At 49.7% G+C, this 26,509-nt stretch overlaps 2 protein-coding genes across 3 annotated transcripts in view; both read left to right on the top strand.

The window, feature by feature from the left end:
* The window catches only part of AKAP8L (A-kinase anchoring protein 8 like), a 31,914-nt gene extending 23,100 nt beyond the window's left edge, over positions 1 to 8,814 (top strand). For both annotated transcript variants that reach the window (XM_045549536.1, XM_045549530.1), the window contains 2 exons: positions 8,260 to 8,355; positions 8,441 to 8,814. In XM_045549536.1, coding sequence (XP_045405492.1) covers positions 8,260 to 8,355; positions 8,441 to 8,743 — 399 coding nt within the window. In that variant the 3' untranslated portion in view covers positions 8,744 to 8,814. The remainder of the gene's footprint in view (positions 1 to 8,259; positions 8,356 to 8,440) is intronic.
* Positions 8,815 to 9,058: 244 nt separating this feature from the next.
* On the top strand, positions 9,059 to 24,636 carry AKAP8 (A-kinase anchoring protein 8). The gene is made up of 14 exons (XM_045549521.1): positions 9,059 to 9,154; positions 11,470 to 11,508; positions 12,815 to 12,847; positions 13,424 to 13,703; positions 14,158 to 14,653; positions 15,153 to 15,282; positions 15,520 to 15,566; positions 17,091 to 17,124; positions 18,993 to 19,080; positions 20,976 to 21,117; positions 21,424 to 21,517; positions 21,973 to 22,103; positions 23,143 to 23,238; positions 23,906 to 24,636. Exons 1-14 carry the CDS (start codon positions 9,136 to 9,138, stop codon positions 24,338 to 24,340), a joined length of 2,064 nt encoding a protein of 687 aa, XP_045405477.1. The 5' UTR covers positions 9,059 to 9,135; the 3' UTR covers positions 24,341 to 24,636.
* The last annotated feature ends 1,873 nt before the right edge of the window (positions 24,637 to 26,509 follow it).

The following is a 26,509-nucleotide window of genomic DNA, read 5'->3' as shown; positions in this document are numbered from 1 at the left end:
TCCAGATTATTTCTGTTACTGATTTCTAGTTTTATTCCATTTGGTTGGAGAACATACATTGTATTTCAGTCCTTTTCAACTTATTAAGATTTGTTTTAGGCCGGGCGCGGTGTCTCATGCCTGTAATCCTAGCACTGTGGGAGGCCGAGGCGGGTGGATTGCTCGAGGTCAGGAGTTCCAGACCAGCCTGAGCAAGAGCGAGACCCCCCGTCTCTACTAAAAGTAGAAAGAAATTATATGGCCAACTAAAATATATATAGAAAAAAAAAATTAGCGGGGCATGGTGGCACATGCCTGTAGTCCCAGCTACTCGGGAGGCTGAGGCAGTAGGATCGCTTAAGCCCAGGAGTTTGAGGTTGCTGTGAGCTAGGCTGACGCCATGGCACTCACTCTAGCCAGGGCAACAAAGTGACACTCTGTCTCAAAAAAAAAAAAAAAGATTTGTTTTATAGCCTAGCATATGGTCTATCCTAGAGAATAGTGCTTGCTCACTTGACAAGAATATAGATTCTGCTATTGTTTGATGGAGTGTTCTATAAATCTGTCTTAGCCTAGTTGGTTTGTGATGTTCAAGCCTTTTATTTCCTTGTTGATCTTCTGTCAAGTTGTTGTATACATTACTAAAAGTGGGGTATTGAAATCTCTATTATTATTCTTTTTCTTTTTTTGACAGAGTCTCACTCTGTTGCCTGGGCTAGACTGCAGTGGTGTCACCATAGCTCACTCACTGCAACCTCAAACTCCTGGGCTCAAGCGATCCTCCTGCCTCAGCCTCCTAAGTAGCTAGGAATATAAGCACATGTCACCAAGACCAGCTAATTTTTTAATTTTTTGTAGAGATGGGGTTTCACTATGTTGCCCAGGCTGGTCTTGAACTCCTTAACTTAAGCGATCCTCCTACCTTGGCCTCCCAAAATGCTGAGATTACAGACTTGAGCCACTGGGCTGGACCAGGCCTTATCCTTTATACTTATTAACTTCTCAAAATGTGCTTCAGATATAACTTGATTCCAATGAGATTAACTTGCTCTTGTGTAACTTTGTGTACATAAGTTTTTGTGGTGTTACTGTTATACATATTATACCTGTATATGTTAAAAACCCACAATACATTGTTGCAATTATTAGTCTTTAAGATTTTGTGTCTTTTTTTTTTTTTTTGGCAGAGTTGCTTAGATCTGACATTTTTTGTATTTTAAAGAAGCTGAAGGGCTGGTCCAATGGTAGTGGGTTATCAGAACTTACTAAAATTAGTGTCACTAAATTTGACTAGCTTTATGAAAAATAAACTGAGGGAAGAAAGGAAAGCAATTGCATATTTCTAGCTTTAGTTATTATTAGTCTTCCTAATTCCCACTTCTCTTTCTCTTCATTTGTTCCTGTGGATTCAAATTACCATCTGTAGTTAATTCCTTAGCCCAATATAGCTTTTTTTTTTTTTTGGAGACAGAGTCTCCCTTTGTTGCCCAGGCTAGAGTGAGTGCCGTGGCGTCAGCCTAGCTCACTACAACCTCAAACTCCTGGGCTTAAGCGATCCTACTGCCTCAGCCTCCAGAGTAGCTGGGACTACAGGCATGCGCCACCATGCCCGGCTAATTTTTTGCTATATATATTTTTAGTTGGCCAGATAATTTCTTTCTATTTTTAGTAGAGACGGGGGTCTCCCTCAGGCTGGTCTCGAACTCCTGACCTCTAGCCATCCACCCGCCTCGGCCTCCCAGAGGGCTAGGATTACAGGCATGAGCCACCGTGTCAGGCCCCAATATAGCTTTGCTTCCCCACCTTCTTTGTGCTGTTACTGGCAACTATATTACATTTCTGTATGTTATGGGCCAAACAATTGAGATTTTATACACACACACACACACACACAGTTTTATATAATTGCTTTTTGAATGAGTTGAGAAAAAAGGAAAATATGTATTAATAGTGTGTTTTATAACTACATAATTACCTTTACTGTTCTTTTTGTGTGGATTTGCATTACTGTCTGGAGTTACTTGCTTTCAGACTTCCTTTAGGACTTTCTATAAGGCCAGGTCTGCTAGCAGCAAATCTCAGTTTTTACCTATCTCAGAATATCTATTTTGCCTTCATTTTGAAAGCTAGCTTTATTGGATATAAGATTGTTGCTGACAGTTTTTGCCCCCTCCTCTTTGAGCATTTTAAATATGACATCCTACTGCCTCTGGCCTCCCGTTTCTGATGAGAAGTCCGGTTATAGGAGTTCCCTAGTAGATGATGATTCGTTTTTCTCTTGCCGCTTTCAAGATAGAGTTTTGGCTTTTTAATTATAATATAATATGTCTTTTTGTGGATCTCTTTGTGTTTATTCTCCTTGGAGTTCTGTTGAGCTTCTTTGATGTGTAAAGTTTTTCATCAGACATGGGAAGCTTTCAGCCATTATTTCTTCAAATTTTTTTCCTGCTCCTTTCTTTTTCTTCTCTTCTGGTGTTCTCATTAAGCATTTGTTGGATCACTTAATGGTGTGTCACAATTTGTCTGAGACTCTATTCTTTTTTTCTCTGTGATCTTCAGATTGTATAATCTCTATTGATCTACAGGTTCACTAATTCTTCAGTTCAAATCTTCTGTTGAGCCCTTCTAGTGAATTTTGCATTTCAGTTATTGTACTTTTTAGCTCCAAGATTTATATTTTCTCTTTTTTTTTTTTTTTTTTTTTGAGACAAAGTCTCGCTCTGCTGTCCAGGCTAGAGTGAGTGCCGTGGTGTCAGCCTAGCTCACAGCAACATCAAACTCCTGGGCCCAAGCAATCCTCCTGCCTCAGCCTCCCGAGTAGCTGGGACTACAGGCATGTGCCACCATGCCTGGCTAATTTTTTCTGTATATATTTTCGGTTGGCCAGATAATTTCTTTCTATTTTTAGTAGAGACGAGGGTCTCACTCTTGCTCAGGCTGGTCTGGAACTCCTGACCTCGAGCGATCCACCCGCCTTGGCCTCCCAGAGTGCTAGAATTACAGGCATGAGCCACCGCGCCCGGCCTATATTTTCTTTTTATTACAATTTCCATCTCTGTTTGATGAGACAGTGTTGTTATACCTTATACTTCTTCAGGCATTTAGTTCTTTAAACATAATTGTAATTGCTACATTGAAATCTTTGTTAAAGCTGACATTGGTCACTGTCCCAGGCAGTTTCTGTTATCAGCTGTTTTTTTCCTGTGTGGGGGTCAGAGTTTTCTTTGGATGTCTCATAATTTTTTGTTAGAAACTAGATGTCTTAGAACAGCAGTCCCCAACCTTTTTTGGCACCGGGGACCGGTTTCATGAAAGACAATTTTTCCATAGACCAAAGTGGGGGCAGTTTTGGTATGATTCAAACACATTTATTGTGCAGTCAAACCTCTCTGCTAATGATAAACTGTATTCGTAGCCGCTCTCCAGCACTAGCATCACAGCCTCAGCTCCACCTCAGATAATCAAGCATTAGATTCTGGTAAGGAGCATGCAGCCTAGATCTCTTGCATGTGCAGTTTACAGTAAGGTTCGTGCTCCTATGAGAATCTAATGCATCTGATGATCTGACAGGAAGTGGGAGCTCATGCAGTGATGCCAGTGATGGGGAGCAGCTGTCAATACAGATGAAGCTTCACTGGCTCACCCACCACTCACCTCCTGCTATGTGGCCTGGTTCCTAATAGGCCCAGGACCTTACTGGCCCATGGCCCAGGGATTAGAGACTGCAGTCTAGAAAATATGTTTTGGCTCAGGGTACTGGTCTGACCCTCCCTGACCCAGGGTTTTGTCTGTTCAGTGACTAGCCAGATTCTTTTAGTGAGGTCTCTTTTGTCCCACACAGTGTGAAGCTCTGATGTTGTGCCTTGGCCAAGGAAGCCATGGGCATGTGCACAGTCACCCTGGGATGACAGTGGTTTTGGCAGGACTCTCTGTGATCCCAGAACACACTCAGCTGTTAAACTCCACTAATTGCTGGCTGACTGCTCTATTGTTTTCAACAATGTCTTGGGGCATAAATTGTTTCCCAGTCTGATCCTATTAAATCTGGGCTCCTTTACAGGGATGGTTTTTGAGGCTATTGTCTGAGATTTATTCTAAACCCAGGGATGGTGTCTTTGTTGTTTTACTGGTTGTCTCTGGTAATTTAGCTGACCTGTGCTTTAGCTTGTATCACTATCTATCAGTCTCCTTTTAATTTCTTTTCTTCACACCCTCCATTGTTTTGGGAGAGTCTTTTTTTTTTTTTTCTGAGACAGAATAGAGTGCCATGGCTTCAGCCTAGCTCATAGCAACCTCAAACTCCTGGGCCCAAGTAATCCTCCTGCCTCAGCCTCCCGAGTAGCTGGGACTACAGGCATGTGCCACCATGCCCAGCTAATTTTTTCTATTTTTGTTGCCTGCCTAATTTCTTTCTGTTTTCAGTAGAGACAGGATCTTACTCTTGCTGAGGCTGGTCTCAAACTTCTGACCTCAAGGGTTCCTTCTGTCTTGGCCTCCCAGTGTGCTAGGATTACAGGCATGAGCCACCACGCCTGTGGGATGAGTCTTTAATCCCAATTCCCTACACTCTTACAAATGAATCTTTTAGAAAAGATTGGGAGCTTGCTCTTTTAAGACCCAGCTCTATCCCTGGGCAACATCTCTGAGCCAAGGCTATAGGGGATGGGGACAGAGGAGTGCTTCGCTTTGAGTGACTCTGCTGCTTTAGGAGAGAAGAAGGGGGAGGTGCGGTGGGCTATAGCCTCTGGTGTTGCTTTGCCTTTCCTGGCATGGGACCTCTACTTTATAAACAAGCCAGAGCCCTGGTGGGCCCCAGTATTCTTTACTTGCCATGCCCAAGGCCAAGCTTCCATTCCATGTGAAGGGCTGAGTAGGAGATATGAGCCATTACCTCTTAGCTGTACTTGCTGAGAACTTAGCCTCAGCAGCAGGTAGGTGGGGGCAGGATAAGAAATGCTGACATCCTGCTCTTCCTGGAAAGATACCATAGCCCTCTACTGAGAGCTGGGTGGAGTGGGCAAGCCCACTGTATTGGCTATACCATGTGGAGTGGAGTTTCCATCATCCTGAGCTAGATGAGACAGGGAGGCAACAAGTCATGTTTCGAACACCATGACTCTCATTTTTCTTTTGGGTTTTAGTAACTTTTCCTCACTAAATATTTCTTAATTCACTGTATATCCTTCGAAACATTTCCAGAGACTTTTCAATGGTTGGGTTTTTGTTTTTTTTTTTCAGTTTCACTAGGTAGTAGGTCCATCCTAAAAACTGGTCTCCCCCTCCCCAACCCTGGGTCTTGTTACTGTATTTGCTTGTGTATTTGATTAGTGATTGCCATGCTAGAAGTCTATCCTCTCTAATATTTAGAAAGCTTTTTTAACCTTAATTCCAAAAATCTGATAAAGATTATGTCGATTAGTTTACTATTAAAGATTAAGGCCAGGTGGGGTGGCTCACGCCTGTAATCCCACCACTTTGGGAGGCCAAGGCAAGACGAGAGGATTGTTTGAGGCCAGGAGTTTGAGACCAGCTTAAGGCAACAGAGTGAGATCCTGTCTCTACAAAAAAAAAAGAATTAAAAAATATATGTATAAGTTGTAAGTGGGGCTTGTTTCTGGAATGCAAGGATGGTTTGATAAGAAATGTAATTCTGCTTTTGACCAGGTGCGGTAGCTCATGCCTGTGTTCCCAGTGAGCTATGAACGTGCCACTATACTCCAGCCTTGGTAACAGAGCAAATCCATATCTAACACACACACAAATCTAGCTACATATTATTGGTATAAAGTACTGTATATGAAAACTATCTTTATGTGCAAATAATGTGATTATGTTCTCAGAAAAGCTGAATGATTCCAGCAAAATTCTCCTAGAATTAATAGAATATTAAAGTTTTATAATACATTGTAGAATTAAGTCTAACAGTGGCCAAGAAGATTATACAAAGGTCAGTATTGAGTTCAGGGACTTGCTTTACCAGATATTAAAACTTACTACTACAAAGCCATTGTATTTTAAAACAAAGAAGTGATATTGACACTGTAATTAAAACAGTGGAACCAGAATAGAGAGTCTACCAAAAGATCCTAGTATGTTTCAGAACTTAATATTTGTTAAAGTTGGTACAGATCCCTTATCTGAAATGTTAGGACCAGATGTTTGTCTGAATTAATTTTTGGGTTTCAGAAAAACAATATGGTACAGTAACTGACCTCTTCAGCAGGATCTGGGAAAATGCCTTGTTGAATCAATAAATCTTCAAGTTACTGGCATAAGTAGGGTAAATTAAAATGGCATAAAAATGTAATGTCATTTCATTTTTTGCTACCAAATGAGTTTTGGGGGAAAACTTTTGTTTTCTAGAGCCTTTTGGATTTCAGATTTATAGATAAGGGATTATAGAGGTATATGCTAATTCAGTAGGAAAATAGTGGTTTATTTTAGAAATTTCTGGAAAGTTAGACCCCCCTGCCTCATACCATAAACAGGTATTCTGAAAATCTGAATTTTGGAGTAGGGATGCCCAGCTGGTAAGTATAATGTAAATATCCCAAAATGCGAAATCCAGAATACTTCTGCTCTCAAGCATGGTGGATACTGAATCTCAATCTGTATTAAATTCTAGAAATTATAAATGTGAAAAATCAAGATTTGAAAATATTTAGATTATTTTTTTACCTTGAGCAAGCCAGGAAACCCTAAGGCCAGAAAGGGGTTGACCTTATAGAAACACTAGGCACACGGCCCCACCTGCATATCATAGTGCTCAAAATCGCTGGTGGGCAGGGAAGTGCCAAGGGAGGCAATATACATTCTTTTCTCTTTCATCTACAGTAAAAACACCCAGCAGTGTGATAACATCCAATGTTCATGGGCAGGCAAGAGGACCGGTTCATTGATTTAATGCAGGTGGAGGAAGCATGACTTGCAAATTTTTTGCTGAATAATTGGGCACTATCACCTTGGGGGACCTGTCTGGTTAGAATTAAAAACACCTACATGGAAATATATAAACTTATTCTGGTTATTGTTGCGAAAATCTGGAAACAATGTAAACATGCCTCAGGTGGGAGAATTTGTGGTATATCCATCTGGGGGGGAGGATAATGTGTTGGCAAGTGAGAAAGAGATGTGGAGGAACAGGTCTGTAGGTCTGTAGTGGTGTCTTAGTTGTGTATCTTTAACCTATGGGCATGCATGAGATCTGTGAATACTTTCCCCCAGTCATAGAAAAAAACGTGTAAAGAAATAAATGAAGGTGGAGGAAAGGAGTGCAAAGAGCCAGTGAGATGGCTTCCTGAAATATGCAAATACAGTTGGCTGGGGCTCAGTAGGGTTCCTGGCAATGGGCTCTCTCACCTCAGCAAAAATAGCTTTATCATTCTCTCTCTGCTTATGGTTTTATAATGATGAAAGTGAGATTTGCCTGTACTCCCACCACTGAGGAAGTGACCCAGCATGTTGGTGTAAATCCTTCCAGCCAAAATGGCTCTAGAACACTATACAGCCTGCCCCATCACACACCTTTCTTACTATGCCAGTGGAGAGATGAGTCTGATTTTAAGGGGTTGCTTGGTGGTGTTTTTGAATGTACGATTTATTTAACCACTTCTCCACTGAAGAACATTTAGGTGCTTTCCTATTTTTCACCACTACAAGCAGTGTGCATGTATATTTCCAATCCTTAAATTTAGGATAGGTTCTGGGAAGGAATTACTAAGACAGATTTTTATTTTTGATGATAGTCCATCAAACTGCTTTCTAAAAAATATGTAAACAGTTGACCCACCAGGCAGAGAAGTGTCTCTTCAACCTTGCTTTACTGAGAAAAATTCTTCATCCTTGGAATCCTATGGGTTAAAAGGACATATATCATTTAATTATACTGTGAGACATTTGCATTCCTTCTTTTAGATCTTCCTGTTGATTGCAGTATTCTTTGTCTATTAGGGCAGCTGGCTCCTTGCACATTTGGCTTCAGTAGGTTTCTTAATTTGTTCACTGTTTATAGTTTTTATGTAAGCAAATAAGATTTCTGCAATACAGCTGTAAAGATAACACAGATATGTATTTTCAATCAATCACATACAGTAAGTATGGTGTGGAAGGATAGGGCATTTGAACAAGAATCAGATCAGGTCGTGGTTCCGTTCATTGGCGGGGCTAAGCCCCTGGTGGAGGTGCGCAGGTATGGGGGTCCCCCTTCATCTGGTGGGGTGGGGGTGGGGGCTTGCAGGGCACCCTGAGCAGCCTCTCCAGCCCCTTCTGCCCTGTCCGCAGCTCATGATGGAGCAGTCCAAGAAGTCCTCGCTCATGGTGGCTCGCAGTATCCTCAACAACAAGCTCATCAGCAAGAAGCTGGAACGCTATCTGAAGGTGAGGCGCAGGCCCCAGCCGTTCCCGTCCCCAGCCTCATCCCGCACGTCCTCCCCGCTTTCAGTGTCCACGTCCCTCCCCGCAGGGCGAGAACCCTTTCACCGACAGCCCGGAGGAGGAGAAGGAGCAGGAGGAGGCGGAGGGCGGCACCCTGGATGAGGGAGTGCAGGCCGAGGTGGCAGGCGTCGAGGAAGGTGCAGAGGGCGCGCCGGCGCAGCCCCCAGAGCCGGCCCCTGGGGCCGAGTCGCCACCGCTGCCGCCCCCGGAGGAGGAGGAGGAGGAGGATGCCGTGCCCCTGCTGGGAGGGGCGCTACAGCGCCAGATCCGCGGCATCCCGGGCCTCGACGTCGAGGACGACGAAGAGGAGGGCGGCGGGGGCGCCCCGTGACCCAGGCCGGGGGCGGGCGGGTCCCATGTGGCAGAGGCTAGAAGCCGAGCTTAATAAAGTTCTTTCCACCCGACCTCGGTTGCCAGTCGGTGTGCGGCGTGGGCGGGGCGTCAGGGGGTGGGGTGCAGAGCGACGGGCGCGCCTGCGCACGGGACGGGCGGGCTGGGCGCCGGGCTCGACTGTTCACGAGGCGCTGCGGACGTCGACCCTGCGCAAGCAGAAGGGCTGGCTAGGGGGCCAGGGGCGGGTCCTTCGTCAAGGTCAGCCAATGGCAGCGCGCGGAGGTAGTGACGTGTACGCCTGGTCTTCCAGTAGCGGGCGCCAGGAGGTGCGTTGAACGCATGCGTCCTGTGGCAACCTAGAAAAAGGGGCTGCTGGCGGGCCGCGGAGACATGGAGCAGGGCTACGGAGGTTTGTGTCCGCTGGTTGGCGCGGGGAGGGACGGGAAGGGCTCGTGCGGGTGGTACTGCCACCGCCAGGCAGAGGGCCGCCGACCAGGGCCTTCGTTCCGAGCGCGGTTGCCGCAGGCCAGACCTACGGAGAGGCGGCCGCGCGCGCGCAGCGCTCATTGGGCCTCGGTGCCGTCGTTCCCGGGGAGCCACGTGCGGATTGGTCGGCGGGGTCGGAGGAGGCGGGCGGGGCTCGGCGGCGGTCGCTGAGGCGGGCTTCGGGGGGCGCATTGGGCCGTCCGGACCGTTTTTTGCCCGCAGCCCCAGCGCGGCCCGTGCCGGCCCGGGCGGTCGGCGTTCGCAGCCCCTGCTTCCTCTTCTGCAGACGCTACAAAATGGCGGCGCCGGGGGCGGAGCTACGGCAGGTCCCGGGGTCCGGCCCGAGTCGCCGGGGCTGCGGCTGGAGCCGGGCGGGGGGCTCTCCGCTCTCCAGGCTGCCGGGCCTTCGGGGTTCGGCGGGGCGTCTGCTGGCTCTCGGGGCCCGAGGCGCCTGTCGCGGAACTGTCCGGGCGGTGCGGGGCCGGACCCTTAGCCGCGGTGCAGGCGGCTCGGGACTTAGCCGCCCGGGGCGCCCCCTGTGTGTCTGCTGCGTGCGGGCCGTGGGAGGCAGAGACCCGGCGCGGAACAAGACACTAAGAGACAGATTCTGAGCGTTTTCTTGTTCAAAGCTGGAAACTTGATGTGCCTTGGGCCTGGTGACAGATCGGCCGTTCTCCTTTGGGCAGTCTCTCGTGGCCTCAAGGAGGCAAAGGGCTACGTGGGAGGGAACGTGCCTTTTCCCCACTTGGCTTCAGTGCTTGCCGACAGTCGGTCCGACCTTTGCGAGCTACCTGCTCCCAGCATTTGGAGTCAGAGCCTCCTGGGAGGCCTTTGCTCTGTGCTAGAAGCCAAGTTTACCCACAGAGAACAGTTGGAACACGCGGTTGGGGCTTGTTCGGTTGCAAAGGCTAGGGAAGACTCAGGACTTGAGAGGTGGCAGAGTAGCCAGATCCTAGCAGCAGAGATTACAGAAACAGAGGTCCCAAGGTGAGACTATATGTGTGGTGTGCTTTGGGTGTCAGCTGGGCCCTAGGGGAGGCTCAGCCTGCCTCTCCCGGCCTTCAGCAGTCTGGATCTCACCATTCTTTGGCTTCCCTCCCATCAGGTCTTCCTACAGGTACTTTATTCCTATTTTATGCCCGTAGTTTGGAGAGATTCCCCCCGCCCCAAAAACCTTTCCGCTTCAGTGAAGATACTGCAGCCTCTCATTTTTCTGTCTCAGGGTGTTTTCAGGTTAAGTGAGTAGTGTGTGCCACTCAGACCAGAGCCTTACAGAGAAGCAGTCAGTGCTGTGAGATTGGTCGGTTGCTGCTAGAATCTGCGCTCTGCCTTTCTGCCACATGGCTATGGAAGGCTGTATAGTGTGACAGGGAGGATTGGGCGTAGCCTGTAGAGGTGAGCAGAGGGGAAACCCTGGATCAAGTCCCCTAACCTCTGAGCCTTCGCTCCCTTGTCTCTGAACAGCATGGGGGACAACCGCATTTGCTGAGTGCCTGTCATATGTTGGCCCATGTTAGGCACTCAGCTAGTGGTGGATGTTGTTCTGGTAAGGGGGCAAGAATATATTCTTGTTTCATCAAAGTGAGATCATTCATTTGACAGGCATGAGTGGTCTCTTGTGCCCAGCTCTGTGCTGGGCTCCAGGGACACAGAAGTGAAGAGAACACAGTTCCCACTCTCCTGCCTGGAGGGGCCAGACAGATGCTGCTATGGTAGGGGATCTTGAGGAGTGAGGAGTGTCATCTGATGCTGCTGTAGGGCCAGGGCAAGCCCTGGGACTTGAAGGCCCAAGGGAGCAGTGGAGTAAGTGAGGCCTAAAGAGGAGCACTTTATGTCACCCAAGTCCCAAGTTCATCTCCAGGTATAGGGTACTGGTGGTGGACTGAATGGGTTTCCCAGCTGCATAGTGGCTGGGCCAAACTGGGTGGGGACTGTGCCTTAATGCTGAGTGGCTTGTCCTGGGTCATCAGTTGTAGACTGAGGCTTGGAGGGGTGAGCTCCTCAGCCAAGGTCTCACCGCAGGGCAGAGCTGACTTCCAAGCTTGCTCCCCTCCCCTTTTTTTCTTCTTTGGCCTCAGAATGTGGGTATGCAGTCAGCCAGCTGTGGGGTGGGTTTTATACGGGGATGGTGTCATGGTTATGCTGCATTGTCGCAAGACTAGCACCAAACTCCTGCAAGGAGATCCGTTTAGGCGTTTTACAGATGGGATCTTAACTCACAGGATCTTCTTTTCGCAGGCTATGGGGCGTGGAGCGCAGGACCTGCCAACACCCAGGGTAAGTGCGTCCTGCCTTGTATGTGAGGCGTGGGCGTCTCCCACACCCAAGCTGAACCTCCTGCTCATCGGAGTAAAGTGGAAATAGTAGGCCAAGGGTCAGCAAACGTTTTCTGTAAAGGGTCAGATAGGAAATATCTTTGTGGCTCTGTGGACTACAGTTTCTAGTACAAAAGCAGGCATAGATATGTTACAGAGTGAACGTGGCTGTGTGCCTGTAGTTATTGATGGGCACTGAAATTTGAAACTCATAATTTTTGCATGTCGTGAAATACTTTTGGTAAAATTTTTTTATTCTAAGTAAATAGCTGAGGATATAATCAAGCACTTTTTTTTGCTATAATTAATAGGCCACTTTTTAGTGCAGCTTTAGATTTATAGAATTCGCCTGATAGTAGTAAGAGTTCTGTACACCTACCCCACCTCCACCCCAGCAGTTTTTTCTTTTATTCAGATCTTGCATTAGTGTGATACATTTGTTACAGTTAATAAGCCAGTGTGGATAGTAATAACCATAGTCCATAGTTTACGTTAATATTTACTTTGTGTCTTATAGTTCTGAGTTTTGACAGAAGTATAAGTGGTGCGTCTCATGTCAAAATTCATCTGTCCTTGAATATTCTTTGGAATTTTTTCCCTCCAACCATTTAAAAAATGTAAAATCCGTTCTTAGCTCAAGGGCTGTACGGAAACAGGCATCGGGCTAGATTTGGCGCAGGGGCCTTTTGCTGACCCCTGCTCTTTAGTCTGGACCATGATGCTGAGCTTGTTTGGAGGAGCAGGATGTGCTCTCCGGTGGAGAGGCACCAGGTGGGGCAGGGTTGCTCTTCTCCCCATCACCAGGCGTCCCAGGAGGAGGCTTTCCAGGTCTCTCACGGCACATAACATCCCCTTGCTCAGTTGAATTGAGGACATGACTTTCCACCAGTGCCCTCCTGTGAGGTTTGCAGTGCCTGAGCTTTGGCTCCTGGTGGGAACTGGCCCTTTACAAGGGCTCTGCCTGGGGCCCTGGCCCGACTGGCCTTTCGGCTGGTGGCCCACACCGGATGAGCTTCCTGGAGAGCGTGCAGTGTCCTTTCCTGTGCCCTGTTGGGGGAAGTCAGGCTTGCCTAGGAGAGTGGCTTTGACTTTGCTCAGCCAAACGTTCTGCAGGAAACACATTCTACAGGCGCACGATAACAGGCAACCAAGGGTGTGACCCTGGGGCTGTGGATGGTGGAGTGAGGTGACAGCTGGCCTTCAGTGGGGTGGTGTCGGTTGCCTTCGTTTTGCAGACAGAGCTGTTGTGTATTTTTGTTTCCCCTAAGGTGCATACGGAACCGGTGTGGCCGGCTGGCAAGGTGAGCCCTTCTGTGCGTCTGCAAGTGGGCAGCTGGGCCTCTGGTCAGCCCCCAGTGGGTTGGGATACAGGCACCCCATCCTCCGCCCTAGTTGTGCTCACACTGTCCTGAAGGCCGGGCAGGTCAGGCTGTCAGGGAGGTCTGGCACGGATTTCCTGGCTCTGTTGCTGAGGACATGGTTGACCAGGGCTGCTGTTCGGAGCAGGAAGTGCTGTGGAGGGCCGAGGCCATGGAGGCCTCAAGGGGGCTTGCTGGACAGGGTTGGGACTGAGTGGCAGCTCTTTGTGGGGTTTATCAACAACCCGAACTGCCATTTCTGGGCTCTCAGCAACCTTTGGCTTTGCATGGAAGCAAATCCTAGGGTCTGGCACAGAAAAGCTGCTGCTCAGTGCCAAGGCTGCCCTTCCTGTTGCCTCTCGGCAGGTCACAAGCTCAGCATAAAGTGATGCCAGCAGTGCTTGGTCCCACGACCCTTTTCCTTCTCTATGGGTGGTTGGTGCTCTTCTCTAGAACCGTCCGCCACGGACAGGTCTCTTGGCTCCTAAGGTCTGACTTGGCTCCTCCTCTCTACGACAGGTTATGAAAACTACAATTATTACAGCACCCAGAACACCAGCGTTACCACAGGAGCAACTTACAGCTATGGCCCAGCCTCCTGGGAGGCCACCAAGGCCAGTGATGGTGGCCTGGCAGCAGGGGGCCCTGCTGTGCACATGGCCTCTTTTGGCCCAGAGCCGTGCACCGACAATTCTGACTCCCTCATTGCCAAGATCAACCAGCGCTTAGACATGATGTCCAAGGAAGGAGGCAGGGGCGGGAGCGGCGGCGGTGGGGAGGGCATGCAGGACCGGGAGAGGTGATTATGGATCCACGCCCCTTCCCCTGAGACCCTGTATGCCCACCTTTGTGCACTTGGGAGTGGGCACCTGTTCCTCGGGGAGGGCTTTTTCTCGCCTCCCACCTGTGTGTGGCATGGATGAGTTGGGCCTGTTGCAGGGCATTACAGTAGGACTGTGGTGGGGCTTGGGGAGTGGCCATCGGCTAAGCTGCCGCAGACTCCCCATCTGTACGACAGGCCACTCTTGTGGTCAAGGGCTCCATGCCCCTCGCTCAGCAGTGTTCAGAAGAGGGGGTTGGTCTGTTTTGTTTTCTGAGCATTTAGGTGGGGTGCAGGGTGGTTTAGTTCACTGTTCTGAATATAGGGAGGTAGCTGGGCATTGAGGTTGTACCCAGGGAATGTAGAAGTGGTTGGCTGGGGCGGCCCGGGCGGGGTCCCCAACCATCCCCAACAGGCTGTGCTTCCTTTGCAGCTCCTTCCGCTTCCAGCCCTTTGAGTCCTACGACTCCAGGCCTTGCCTGCCTGAGCACAATCCCTACCGTTCCAGCTACAGCTATGACTATGACTTTGACCTGGGGTCCGACCGCAACGGCAGCTTTGGTGGGCAGTACAACGACTGCCGGGACCCAGCCCGAGAGCGGGGCTCCCTTGATGGTTTCATGCGGGGTCGGGGCCAGGGTCGCTTCCAAGACCGCAGCAACCCCAGCACCTTCATGCGCAGTGACCCCTTCATGCCGCCCTCAGCCTCCTCTGAGCCCCTGTCTACTCCTTGGAACGAGCTGAACTACGGGGGTGGCCGGGGCCTGGGCGGCCCCTCCCCCAGCAGGCCACCTCCGTCCCTCTTCTCCCAGTCCATGGCTCCTGACTACGGTGTCATGGGCATGCAGGGGGCGGGCAGTTATGACAACACGATGCCTTATGGATGTGGCCGGTCACAGACCCGGATACGGGATCGGGATTGGGACTGGGTAAGCCCTCTGAAAGTTAGGTCGGGGCAACTTTGCTTTTCTTTTTAACAGCTTTATTGAGGTAAAATTTCTACACCATGAGATTCACTCATTTGTAAGTGTACAATTTGGCTTTATTATTAAATCTGCAAAATCTTGCAATCATCACCATCACCACAGTTTAATTTTAGAACATTTCTATCAAACCAAAAAGAAATCTCTGCCCATTAATAATTCCCCATTCCCTTCCACCAACCCCTGATGACCACCAGTCTGCTTTCTACCTTTGTGGGTTTGCCTGTTGTGGACATTTCATACAAATGGAATCGCACAACACGTGGCCTTTTGTGTTTGGCTTCTTATGCTTAGCATGGTGTTTCCTTTTCAACTCCACCCACATACGTTGTCTCTCATTGCTTTTTGAAAAGACCTTTTCTGCCTATGTTCTCCGGTCTTCATTTCTTTGGGGATCTTTTAACAGTCCAGGTAAGTGGTACATAAGATGTGCTTGTGTCCGTAGCCCAGGAGGAGAGGGTTTGACCGCTTCGGACCAGACGGCATGGGCAGGAAACGGAAGCAGTTTCAGATTTACGAGGAACCGGATGCCAAACTGGCCCGGGCTGACAGTGAAGGGGATTTTTCTGAAAACGGTATGGCCTGGGGCCCAGTGGGGCCCACTGGGTGTGAGACAGGTCACCTGCCCGCCTGGTTCTTGGCTTGCCCCATCCATCCCATGGGCACTCAAGGGTGGCATGTTTCACCCCTGCTCCCTCACCCCCTCTGTGGCCAGGACAGATGGGCACTCCGGACAGTGAGCTTGGGAGGGTAGGAATGGAATGGGGCTGCCTTCGAGGGCCTGACTTTTCCTATTCCTTTGTGTCTGGCAGATGACGGAGCTGGTGACTTCCGGTCAGGAGATGAAGAATTCAGGGGTGTAAGTTCACCCTTTATCAGTCACACCCCCAACCCTTTGTGTCTAGTGTGAGATTTCTTCCTTCCTCAGTCGTTCTTCCTCACAGAGAGACAGGAAGAACTGCCCTGGTAGACTCAACTCTACCTCTGAGTGGATTTTTCTTTTTTTTTTTTTTCTTTCTTTCTTTCTTTCTTTTTTTTTTTTACAGATAGGGTCTTGCTCTGTTGCCCAGGCTGGAGTGCAGTGGTGTTGTCATAGCTCACTGCATCACTGCAGCTTTAAACTCCTGGGCTCAAACGACCCTTCTGCCTCAGCCTCCTGAGTAACTGGGATTGCAGGCATGCATCACCATGCCAGCTAATTAAAGTTTTTTCGTAGAGACAGGGTCTCGCCATGTTGCCCAGGCTGATCTCAAACTGCTGGCCTCAAGCAATCCTCCTGCTTCAGCCTCCCAAAGCATTGGGGTTACTGGCGTGAGCCTCGGCACCTGGCCCTCTGAGTGGATTTAGTACCTAGACTTGTAGCTAGGTTTCTAAGAGTTTTCTACCTGCAACAATCATTTCCTTCCTGAAAAAGCTCCTTGCTCCTCTCCCCAGCCACCGCTGTGTCAGTGTGTTGGGCCTAGCTGCCAGGCTGGTAAGCACAAGGACTGTGTGGGCCGAAGCTGTCAAACACTGGAGGCGTGTTTGCCGCCAGCTCTGTGCCGGGTGCTAATGACCCATGTCTGCATCTTTCCATTCTCACAACAAGGCCCAGGAGAGCAGTGTCTAAGGCTGTTTCTGAGCCAGGACCACCCCAGCACCCGGCGAGGGTGCCTTTGCCGCCCTGTGCAGATGCCCACCCAAGTGTCGGGGTGTGGGGGGAGCCTGGCCATCGCAGTGTGGGAGAGCTTCCTCTAGGTGACAGTCTGGGAGCAGGCAGAGTACGGTGGATCTTCAGCTTTTCTGAGAGTCTCGCTTGTTCCCTCCTTGGGTTGCTTAGGTCTTGAGTCTGGGATCTCTGCAGATCTGCCCGTTGCTTCCTAACCCTAACGTTCAGGCTCACTGCCTGCAGAATCAGCTCTGCCCAGATACTCAGATGAGTCATTTTTATCTATAGCTGGTTTGTTGAAATACTGGGTAAATATAAACGAAGGCTCGAGAAACCTGGTGAAGCCCATTTTCAACCAAGAATGCAGGAACTAGCATCCCACAAGTCAGAATTCCTTACCCTACAGTTTGGTGAGTGGGCTCTTCCATGCAGGTTGGCCTTTGCCACAGGGCAGGTAGTTCCGTCACTCTAGAATGAACTGAAAGAGGGTGACTTCAAAATAAAAGAGTTGTCACCACGGAATCTCGGAAGGCAGCCAGGAGTGGTAAATAGAGCACACAGGTTTATCCCAAGGCTCTAGGCTCGTCCTGACACACTGTGGCATGAGTGTCTTGGTGGCACAGTGTCCTGGGTCTAGGATGAGACCACTCAGTGGGTAGTGCCAGGGAGCTGGGCTGCTTGTGGAACATTCTGGAAACCATCTCACCGCACAACTTTGCATGTGCCCTTTTCCAGGAGGACGAATTCTGCGACTCCGGGAGGCAGAGAGGTAGGCATTGCCCAGCGTCCCTCGCAGCTTTCCCGCATCTGCCGGCTGCCGTGTGCTCATTGCCCGGCTCCCAGCTGGGGGCTTAGATGGTTGGGCCACTTGCTCAGGGCAGAGGAGGGGCTGTGGCCACCGGGTTGGCCTTGACCACAGCGCTCACCTGAGCCTTTGCCTCCAAGTGTCTGGGGCAGCATTTGCTGGAAACAGGCCCGTTTGCCTCACTTGATACAGGCTGCGGAGACGGAGTGAAGCCTGTCTCTGGGTGTCCGCACCAGCTCATGGTGGGAGGAAGGGAGAGTCTCAGAAACATAGAGAAGAGGCCCCCCAGCCCATCCCCTGTGTGCCTCCCCAACCAGGGCAGGTCCCTGTACTGTTCTCTCCTGGGATTCATTCTGTCCAGTTTCCTCAGCTGCCAGCCCGGGGCTGTGCTCTCGGCTTCTGTGGTGGGGATACCGGCAGCTGCAGTGCCTGAACGTGGGGGACAGAGAGTGGAAACCATCTGGGGTTGGGAGCTCAGTGGTAGGGGGCCTGTCAGGTGCACCCAGGCCCAGCAGATCCTGGAGCAGCAGTCACTGCTCAGCAGGCTGTGTCGTTTCCAACTTAGGAGACCTAAGGGTCCAAAGGAAGTGGCAGAAAGTAGTCACACCCCTTGGAGGGCCGTGGCAAAGCAGCCTAAGATGCAGAGGTCTCGAGCTCTCTCAGAAGCCACTTGTTTGTTGCCCTGTTCCCGTGGGTCTGTCCGTAGCTGGTTACCGTGAGGATCGTAAGCTGGCTCCTTCGTAGCTCTGCTCCCTTAACTTCTGAAGGCTCTTGGCTCAGATGCTCCTTCTCTTGTGTTTTCAGGCTTAGACGACCCTCTGCGGTCCCCCCACCCCATATCCTGAAGCAGTTCTGCCCGTAGCATGGGACCACACCGAGCATTTAGCAGCTCGTGCGGCGGGGCAAATGCTAAAGCAAAGGTGACATGTTTGTTGCGCGCAGGTCCTGCTACCTACCCGGGATGACTTTGCTATTAAACAGCAGTCATAGTTTCAGGCAGTGACCTCTTGCCAAAAACCCCACACGCCCTTTTGAGAGGCTTCTGAGCAGCGCACACCGGTCGCCATCTTCGTGGGACAGTCTCGGGACTGGCACCAGGGGTAGGGGTTACAGTTCAGATGCTTATCCAACCTTTTTTCAGCATCCAGCTCTGGCCCTGAGCCTTGGGGACCCGGCCTGGCCTCATGCTGGGACACTGGCTGCACGGCGCTCGAGGAGCTCCTGTGCTGGCCCCAGGGGACGGACGGGAGGACCAGTCGGTCTCTTCCCACTTTTGTTTCTAGGATTGCTTCCCACGCAGCCCTGGGAAAGCCCTAGATTGACGGTTTCTGTGAGTGGAAGGTGGAGGTTGGGCCAGCAAGGACTGTCAGACCTGCTGAGGCCCTAGCTGAGACGAGGCTGGCAGGATGCTCGTCATGGCCCACCTAGAGGTGGGACTGAGGGCGGTAGAGCGGCTGCTTCATTCCTGCTGCCTCTTTACAGGGGAGAATTGGCTTCTCCTTAAGTGATGCTGGGAGAAGACCCCATTGCAGGGTGCTAGCCTGGACAAGCAGGACGGGGAAGGACGAAGAGCAAGGGCCCATGGTGCGCATGGGACCGGCAGGCCACGTCCCTGGCCCATCCTGGCCTTCCCAGGTCATTGGGGGAGTGAGGTGACTCCTCTGGGTTCTCACCCGAGACCCATGCCCGTCAGGAGCCTGTGACGGTCCCTCGGGTGTCCTGACCCTGCCATGTGGTGGAGGCAGCAGCCAAGCCACAGCACCAGCAAGGCCCTGGAGCGCGGCTCCTCGGCAGGTCCCTCAGAGCAGCTCGAAGGAACTTGTCTGTTACAGGAGAGAAGGATGAGGAGGACGAGGAAGTGAAGAAGAGAAGAGAAAAGCAACGGAGGAGAGACAGGATGCGGGACCGGGCCGCCGACAGGTGAGAGCGGGCCTAGAGCCCCTGGAGGTGCCCGGACCTGGGCATTGTCAGGCTCTGTCCTTGCTCCCCAAGGCAGGGGAGCCTGGTGTGATCTGACCCCAGGCACAGTTCGGGAGCTGGAGCCAAGTCAACGGGAGACTTAGGAGATGAGTCAGGAGTATGGGAAAGCCCAGCCTTGCTGGTGGGTCTGTGTGGCCTGGACAAGCCCAGCAGGGGGCTCTCTTGCCCTCCAGCAGACCTGAGGGGTGTCCCCGTCCCCTGGCTTGGTGTCTGACATCCCAGACAAGTGACCCTTCATTCAACAGAGCTGCTAAGAAGGCACTTTGGGTACCTTGTTCAAATCCAGACCAGCCCTCAAGTTTGCCATAGCAGGTCTATGCGTAGAGAGATGGTCCTACCATCAAGATTTTGTTTTGAAGTAGGAAAAGCATGTAATAATGTCAAGCCCTGAGAGTGTCAGTGTGACCACACCACCCGCCTTCTTCTCCCAATGCAGTAATCAGGTGGCTTCTGTCTAAAGGTGGACATCCCTGGTGACCATGTGAGCACCTGGGGAGTCCTCGACCTGAGGGTTCAAATGGGACAGTGAGTTCTCTGTGCAAAGAAATGCCAGGTGATACAGAAACTCATTGAAACCCTTGTTTTTAAATATATAAATGATGGGTAGAGTAGACCTATTTTCATGCCACATGGTAATTGAGATGACATTTTTCTAAAGAAACATTCAGGCTCTGCACTGGTGACCAAGGATCTAGAAGGGACTTAGAGGAGTGGTTACAGAGGAGGTAAAGGTGCAGCAGGGAGGTGTGAATGCCCCCACCCCACCCCCATCTCTTCCTTAGCTTCCTGACAGGCCTGTGCACAGGACCTGGCAGATTGTCTTCTTCACTCTTACGGGGCTGGGGGGCGGCGTCCGCAGAAGTGTCTCATGGCGCTTAGCAGTTTGGAAGTCAGGTGATGGGGAGCCAGCAGAACTGTGGGTTATCCTCCCGAGGGCCTGCACTCCTACCCCAGGAGGGCTGCAGCCTCCAGGGCAGAGCCAGGAGAAGAGCGCCCCACTGAGGGCGCCTGGGGGTCTGCAGGTCACTCTCCTCACTGTACAGCAAAGTTACATTTGCTGCAGCTTTGAAAGCAACGTGACAAAGGAGCCTGATGTTTTATGCATAGAATTTGATAGAACGGGGCTTTATGTTGAGTCCCCTGGGAGAACTGGTCTCGAGGTATGTTAGTTTTGGATTGTGCAAGGTCTTCAGGTCAGGAATTTTCTCCTCACCTAAAACCAGGTTGCCTTGTGGCATCCCACTAACTGCAGAGACGCTATGGGGCTATGGGGTTAGACACTGAACCCCCGGCCCTCAGAGCAGTCAGCTGGAGCTTAGGGAGTCCACAGTTCTTTTTTATTTTTTTGAGACAAGATCTTTCTCTGTCGCCCGGGCTAGAGTGCAGTGGGATCATCGTAGCTCACTGCAACCTCAAACTCCTGGGCTCAAGTGATCCTCCTGCCTCAGCCTCCCAAATAGCTGGGACTACAGATGCCACCGCCACACCTGGCTTATTTTTTTACTTTTAGTTGAGATGGGGTCTTGCCCTTGTTCAGGCTGGTCTCCAATTCCTGACCGCAAGTAATCCTCCCACCACAGTTCTGAACCACTTTAGGGTGTTTTCTTAGGGGGTTTGGGGATGTCAGTAAATTGCTGTGTGAGTCATTTTCCTGAATACTTGCAAGGCTGTATTCCGGTTCTTCAGCCAAGGAAGCCTGGGGAGCTGCTACTCTGGCACCCCCCGAGGAGTCAGAGGTCTTGGTTCAGAAACTGCTTTCCCGTTTGCATTTCAGCTCTGCCCAGAGATGAACTGGTTTTCCCCACTTCACTGCTCTCCTCATTGTCCTTCCCCAGGATCCAGTTTGCCTGCTCCGTGTGCAAGTTCCGGAGCTTTGATGACGAAGAAATCCAGAAGCATCTGCAGAGCAAGTTTCACAAAGAGACGCTGCGGTTTATAAGCACCAAGCTGCCTGACAAGACGGTGGAGTTCCTCCAGGTACAGGATCCTTGGCCTCCATCTCGGCATTTCCTGATGATTCTGCAGGCACCACATTCCTCACAGAAAATGGAAAGGGAAGGGAAATAGGAGGCCTAAATTCGGTCAAGCTTTCTTTTCCCAGAACAAAACAGTTGTACAAGTCCCCAGGTCACAGAGGGACAGTCAAGCGCTCCAGTCATCATAGTTCCCACTAGCCCTGCCCACCGAGCTGCTCTGATAGCTGCGTGCCCACCCTTGGGGCAGCCGAGAAGTGTCCACTCTGCTGGCCTCTCGGCTCATTTGCTGCCATCTCCCACCCTCCAGGAATACATCGTAAACAGGAACAAGAAAATTGAGAAGCGGCGTCAGGAGCTAATAGAAAAGGAAAGCACAAAACCAAAACCAGATCCTTTCAAAGGTGAGTTGTGATCCTGGGGCACCTGCTGTCCTGGACGGCAGTGAGGTGTGTGATGGGGCCTGTGAAACCTGGTGCAGCCCGGGCTGCTGAGAAAGTGAAGTCTAGACCCGAGGGAACGGCACTTAGCAATGGAGAGAAGCCCTCCTGTGTGACCTCGAGTAGATCACATCCCTGCAGGCAGCTTGCTGGAGTGATTTAAGCACCCTGATGTCTCTTCCTCCTCGGTTCGGAGAGGAAGGATCAGAAGGGCAAGAGAAGTGGAAGTGCAGAATTCCCAGGTGCACAGCCTGGCTGTTCTGACCCCACACTCCCCGTAGAAGGGCAGGCCTGTTTCAGAGTCTGGCTCAGCTGAATCTTAGTGCCGCAGGGAGAATGCGTGGGTGTTGTCAAGGGAGAGGAGGAAAGCGTCAGTCACTTGCTGTCCCAGATCCCACAAGACTCTGGTGTCATCACAGGGATTGGCCAGGAGCACTTCTTCAAGAGGATCGAGGCCGCCCACTGCCTGGCCTGTGACATGCTGATCCCAGCACAGCCGCAGCTCCTCCAGCGGCACCTGCATTCCGTCGACCACAATCACAACCGCAGGGTAAGTCCCCTCCGACTCGGGGCGGGGGCGTGGGGGAGCATTCCCGGGCTGCCAGCAGGGGTGCAGTTTAGAACCTTCCGTGTCTTACTGGGAGTGCTAATATCTGGGGTCGGGGGCTCTTGCTGTATATTTCAAGTCTGTCACTTCTAGCCACTGATTGTAAAATCCATCTCGATTTTACTGAAATGTGAGAAAATGTGTTGCTTGGCTTGATTAGATATAGTACCTGAGATTCTCCTGATTTGAGAATGTTCCCTGTAAGCCGCACAGGTAAATCCCCCAGTTGCTAAAAATCTGTGAACTTCTGTAAGCTGAGGTGGAAGGCCCCCAAGCTGAGTGGCCGGGGAGGACCTAGGTTAAGGAACTGGTTTGGTCCTTACTAGCAGATGGGGCCTGAGGCTAAATCTTTAGCCCAGAGGTCAGCAGTGTTTTCTGAAAGAGTCAGAGAGTAAATATTTTTGGCTTTGCAGGCCACAGGGTCTCTGTACAGTGACAAAACTGTGCCACTGGTGCACGAAAGCAGCCACTGACAGTAAGGAGGTGTGGCTGGCCACCTTTGGTCTGTTGGCTGTAGGTTGCTGACGCCAGGTTTAGCATCTTGATCCTTAGTTGACTCAGGTATTAAATGGAAATATCAAAAAATGCCCGCCCATCTCACGGCGCTACTACAGACCAGCTGTTGAGCACTGCACCAACGAGGGATTATGGTACGAATAAGTCATGCTCTGCAACAAACGGTTGATGCATTCATACTTTTCCTGTTGGACTTTTTTTATTATGAAACCAACATAACCCAAAAACCGGAAAAGAAAGCGCTCACCTTGTTCCCCTGCTTAGTCCACATAGCTTCTCATTTGCAAATGTTCTCGTTTCATCCTTGCTTCAGCAGATGGTTCCTGGATAGCAGTGGCCTGTCTGTGCTTTTATCTATTAAGATTATCAAACTCTTCCACTTTGTTTCAGTCTCAATTGCAAAGTCTCTCTCTGTGGTGCCTTCTTGCTCTCATTCTTAAAGTCCCACATTTGGTTCCCTTTGCAGTTGGCTGCTGAGCAGTTCAAGAAAACAAGTCTCCATGTGGCCAAGAGTGTTTTGAACAACAGACATATAGTCAAGATGCTGGAAAAATACCTCAAGGTTTGTGCTGGGGAGTCAGTGGACAGGGAGAGCTTCTAACATACAGGGGGAACTCTGAGCATGGACTGTACCCAGGGGACAGTATTTCGCATGTCTGAGTCTTCTGACCAATTGAGGGACATTGAAATGTATCAAGCTTGGGAATGTGACAGCTAGGGATTTCCTTACTCGCTGCCTGGGGCCGTGGGGATCTGGCGCTGTTGGATTAACCAGCATGCAGGGGTGAGTGCTCTCACCAGGAGAAACCCTGATTGTCTAGCTGTGAAATACTGAGCAGATGACACATGCTTTTATAAAAAATCTGCCAGACGTGATGGCTTATGCCTATAATCCCAGGACTTTGAGAGGAGGCCAAGGCAAGAGAAGGACGTGAGGCCAGGAGCTCAGGACTGCAGTGAGCTATGATCACACCACTGCACTCCAGCCTGGGCAACAGTGAGACCCCATCTCAAAAAAAAACAGTGCAAAATGTTTCCGGTGAAGCTTTTCCAAGATCTCTTTTCTGCAACTGTAGGCTCTGAGAGCCTTTAAGATTAACTCACATGGTCTAGTTTAAATGTTTCTGCCATGGACAGTGCTGGTCCTAAAAAACATGAAGTCCCAGCAGTCCTGGGGCTCCTTTGAGCTCTTGTTAGACCGCACTGACCTGTGTTTCCTCTTTGGCCAGGGTGAGGACCCTTTCACCAATGAAACTGTTGACCCAGAAATGGAAGGAGATGACAATTTAGGAGGTGAGGAGAAGGAAGAGACACCTGAGGAGGTGGCCGCAGAAGTCTTAGCCGAGGTGATTATGGCCGCAGTGAAGGCCGTGGATGGGGAAGGAGCACGGGCTGCAGAGAGCAGTGAAGTCCCGGCTGAAGGGGAAGGCCCCGTGGACACGGCGGCGGCCAGCAGCAATCTCCAGGCTGAACAGCCTCTAGAAGAGGAGACACCCTGTGAAACAGCATCTGGGAACGGGACCACTGAGGCCAGAAGTGAGGCTGAGACACTGGCAGCCGAGGCAGAAAGCACAGGCACAGCGGCCGTTCCTGCCCCAGCTGCCATGGAAGCTGAAGTGGAACAAACTGACACAGAGTCCAAAGATGCCATTCCCACAGAATGATCCTGATTTCCCTGTTTCAAGGGATGTGCTGTAGAATGCATTGCTTTTTCTTCCTTGATTTGTAAGCAGTACTAGGGTGTGTGTTGCTGGAATATGCTGTAAACTAATGGGTGAAGAGACCCGGCCATCTCCTTCCGAATGGTGTAGTTCACGGACTTGTTCCGTACAGTTGAGTGGCTTCCCGCCTGGGTTTAAAAGCCGCAGAAGTTGTACGTTCCCCCCAAGCAGCTGTGACATGTCTCTTTACACTGTAGTTGGAATAATAATAAAGATTGGGTGATTAGGTCTTGATGGTATTATGCTTTGCTTGTTAGATACAGCCCACTGGCTGAATGTCTCTTTTTATTTTTTTGGTTGTTTAATTTTTTTTTTCTTTTTTGATTGTGAACAGCTCAACAGTAGGAATCTATTTTGCTTTATAAAGGATTTTTTTGCTTTTAAGTTTCAAGCGTTAGCTTTGGCTTCAGGTTTTGACCTCTGCTTTTTGCAGCGCACTGTATGATTTGTGATCCTCACAAGATGTGGCAGCATCTCTCTACCACGTGATGCTGGTCACTTCGCATCAGTGAGCTCTGTCAAAGGTCTGGTGGGTCTGACTGACCCGCACCACTGGAAGTTCACCACTTGACCCTCAAGAATGAGGAAACTTCGCGTAGGGCATTTTTTTCCAATCTTCAGTCCTTGGTGAATCACTTTTTATCATACTTTACCTCATTTGTGATCCACCTCTAGATTACTTCAGGTTTTCATTTTCTTTAAATTGAGTTATTCCCACTTAAATGTATTTAAAAGAAAACTTGATTATTACTACCATAGATGGAAAACCAATGTAAGTTGCCATAGGTAGAGGCTATCTGTAAAAAGGTAATATAATGGAATAGGCATGTTTCACTTTAGATAAATACTATTCCTTTGGAGGTTTCTGAGTCTGAGAAAGGAAGGCTAGCATGTGTTGAAGGGTGGCACTCAACAGTTACATTTTCATAGAATCAGAAGACTTGGAAGATCTCTTTTGAAATGGTCCTGCTGTGTCTATTTCCCTGAAAACCTTTGAACTGTATACATCTCATGTTTTGGGAAGTCTTGGCCAGTGGGAAATTACTAGAACAGAGGCAGTAAAATATTTAATGGGCATCTATTGTATACCAGGTGCTAATTGATGATAAATTTCTAACATAGGGCGCTGTTCTCAAGGAACCTTATTGGAGTTGCGAGGTGAATATGAAGAAGTCACTATTAGAACAATAAATTGCTTTATGAGAAAATGGTGCCTGTGAATCATTTCTGCCAGTAGTTCCTTAATGCGGTGGAGACGTAGCTTAATTGCAGGGTGAGCATCCCCTTCAAGGCATGTTCTCTGAAGGCGAAAAGCTTTGTTTGGCGATGGTTGGTTTATTTTGTTTGTTTTTGATTTTTTTGTAAAAATAATCCAAGGCCTATCCTTAAGTCAATCTAAATGTCAATGAGGCTCTTCTACCCTCCACCCCATGTGAAATGACATGAATCATTTTGTTCCTATACTTGGGGTTAAATCTAGCCCTTGTGCCCCAAGTTGGAGAGTGATGACGTGGATTGCACAAATGGGATGCACTTATGTTTCCTGAAATGACAATAATGAATTGCAAGCTTCCTCATTTGAGACAGGAGCTCATATTTATCAGTTATTTCCCTCATTTGCAGAGGAGAAACATGACGGGGGCTAAGTCAGTTTAAGGGTCACATGTCAAAGATGTGGGGTGACCAGATTAATATGCAGGTCCATGAGACCAATGGTCGTGATCTTTCCATACAACACCTAATTTATTATTTAAAAACAAGTCTGAAGAAATTGGCAACCCCTGCTTCAATTCCTATGCAAGAAATCATAAGAATGGCAGCCTAATCTCAACTTCACATTAATCATGTTACCTACTTGTGTGATTTTATTAGGTTTTCATGGAATTAGCACAGTTGCTAAAGGGAAAACAATGTAGTTAAGCAAAGTGCTCATTAAAGTACACAATCATTAGTATTATTAAATCTTCTCCAATTAGATTGGGGACCCTAAAGGAAAAATTGTCACTGCCTGATACAGTGGTCCTTGCTCACAAGAAGTGCTGCCAGTAGTAATGAGAATAGCAGAGTTCTAGAAGAGCCTTTCTGCATTTTCTTTTTTATAATAGCTTCCTG

The sequence above is a fragment of the Lemur catta genome, chromosome 1 (genome assembly GCF_020740605.2).
Source record: "Lemur catta isolate mLemCat1 chromosome 1, mLemCat1.pri, whole genome shotgun sequence".
Taxonomy (NCBI): domain Eukaryota; kingdom Metazoa; phylum Chordata; class Mammalia; order Primates; family Lemuridae; genus Lemur; species Lemur catta.
Note: the sequence above shows the minus strand (reverse complement) of the source record. Positions and strands in the feature narration are given on the sequence as shown.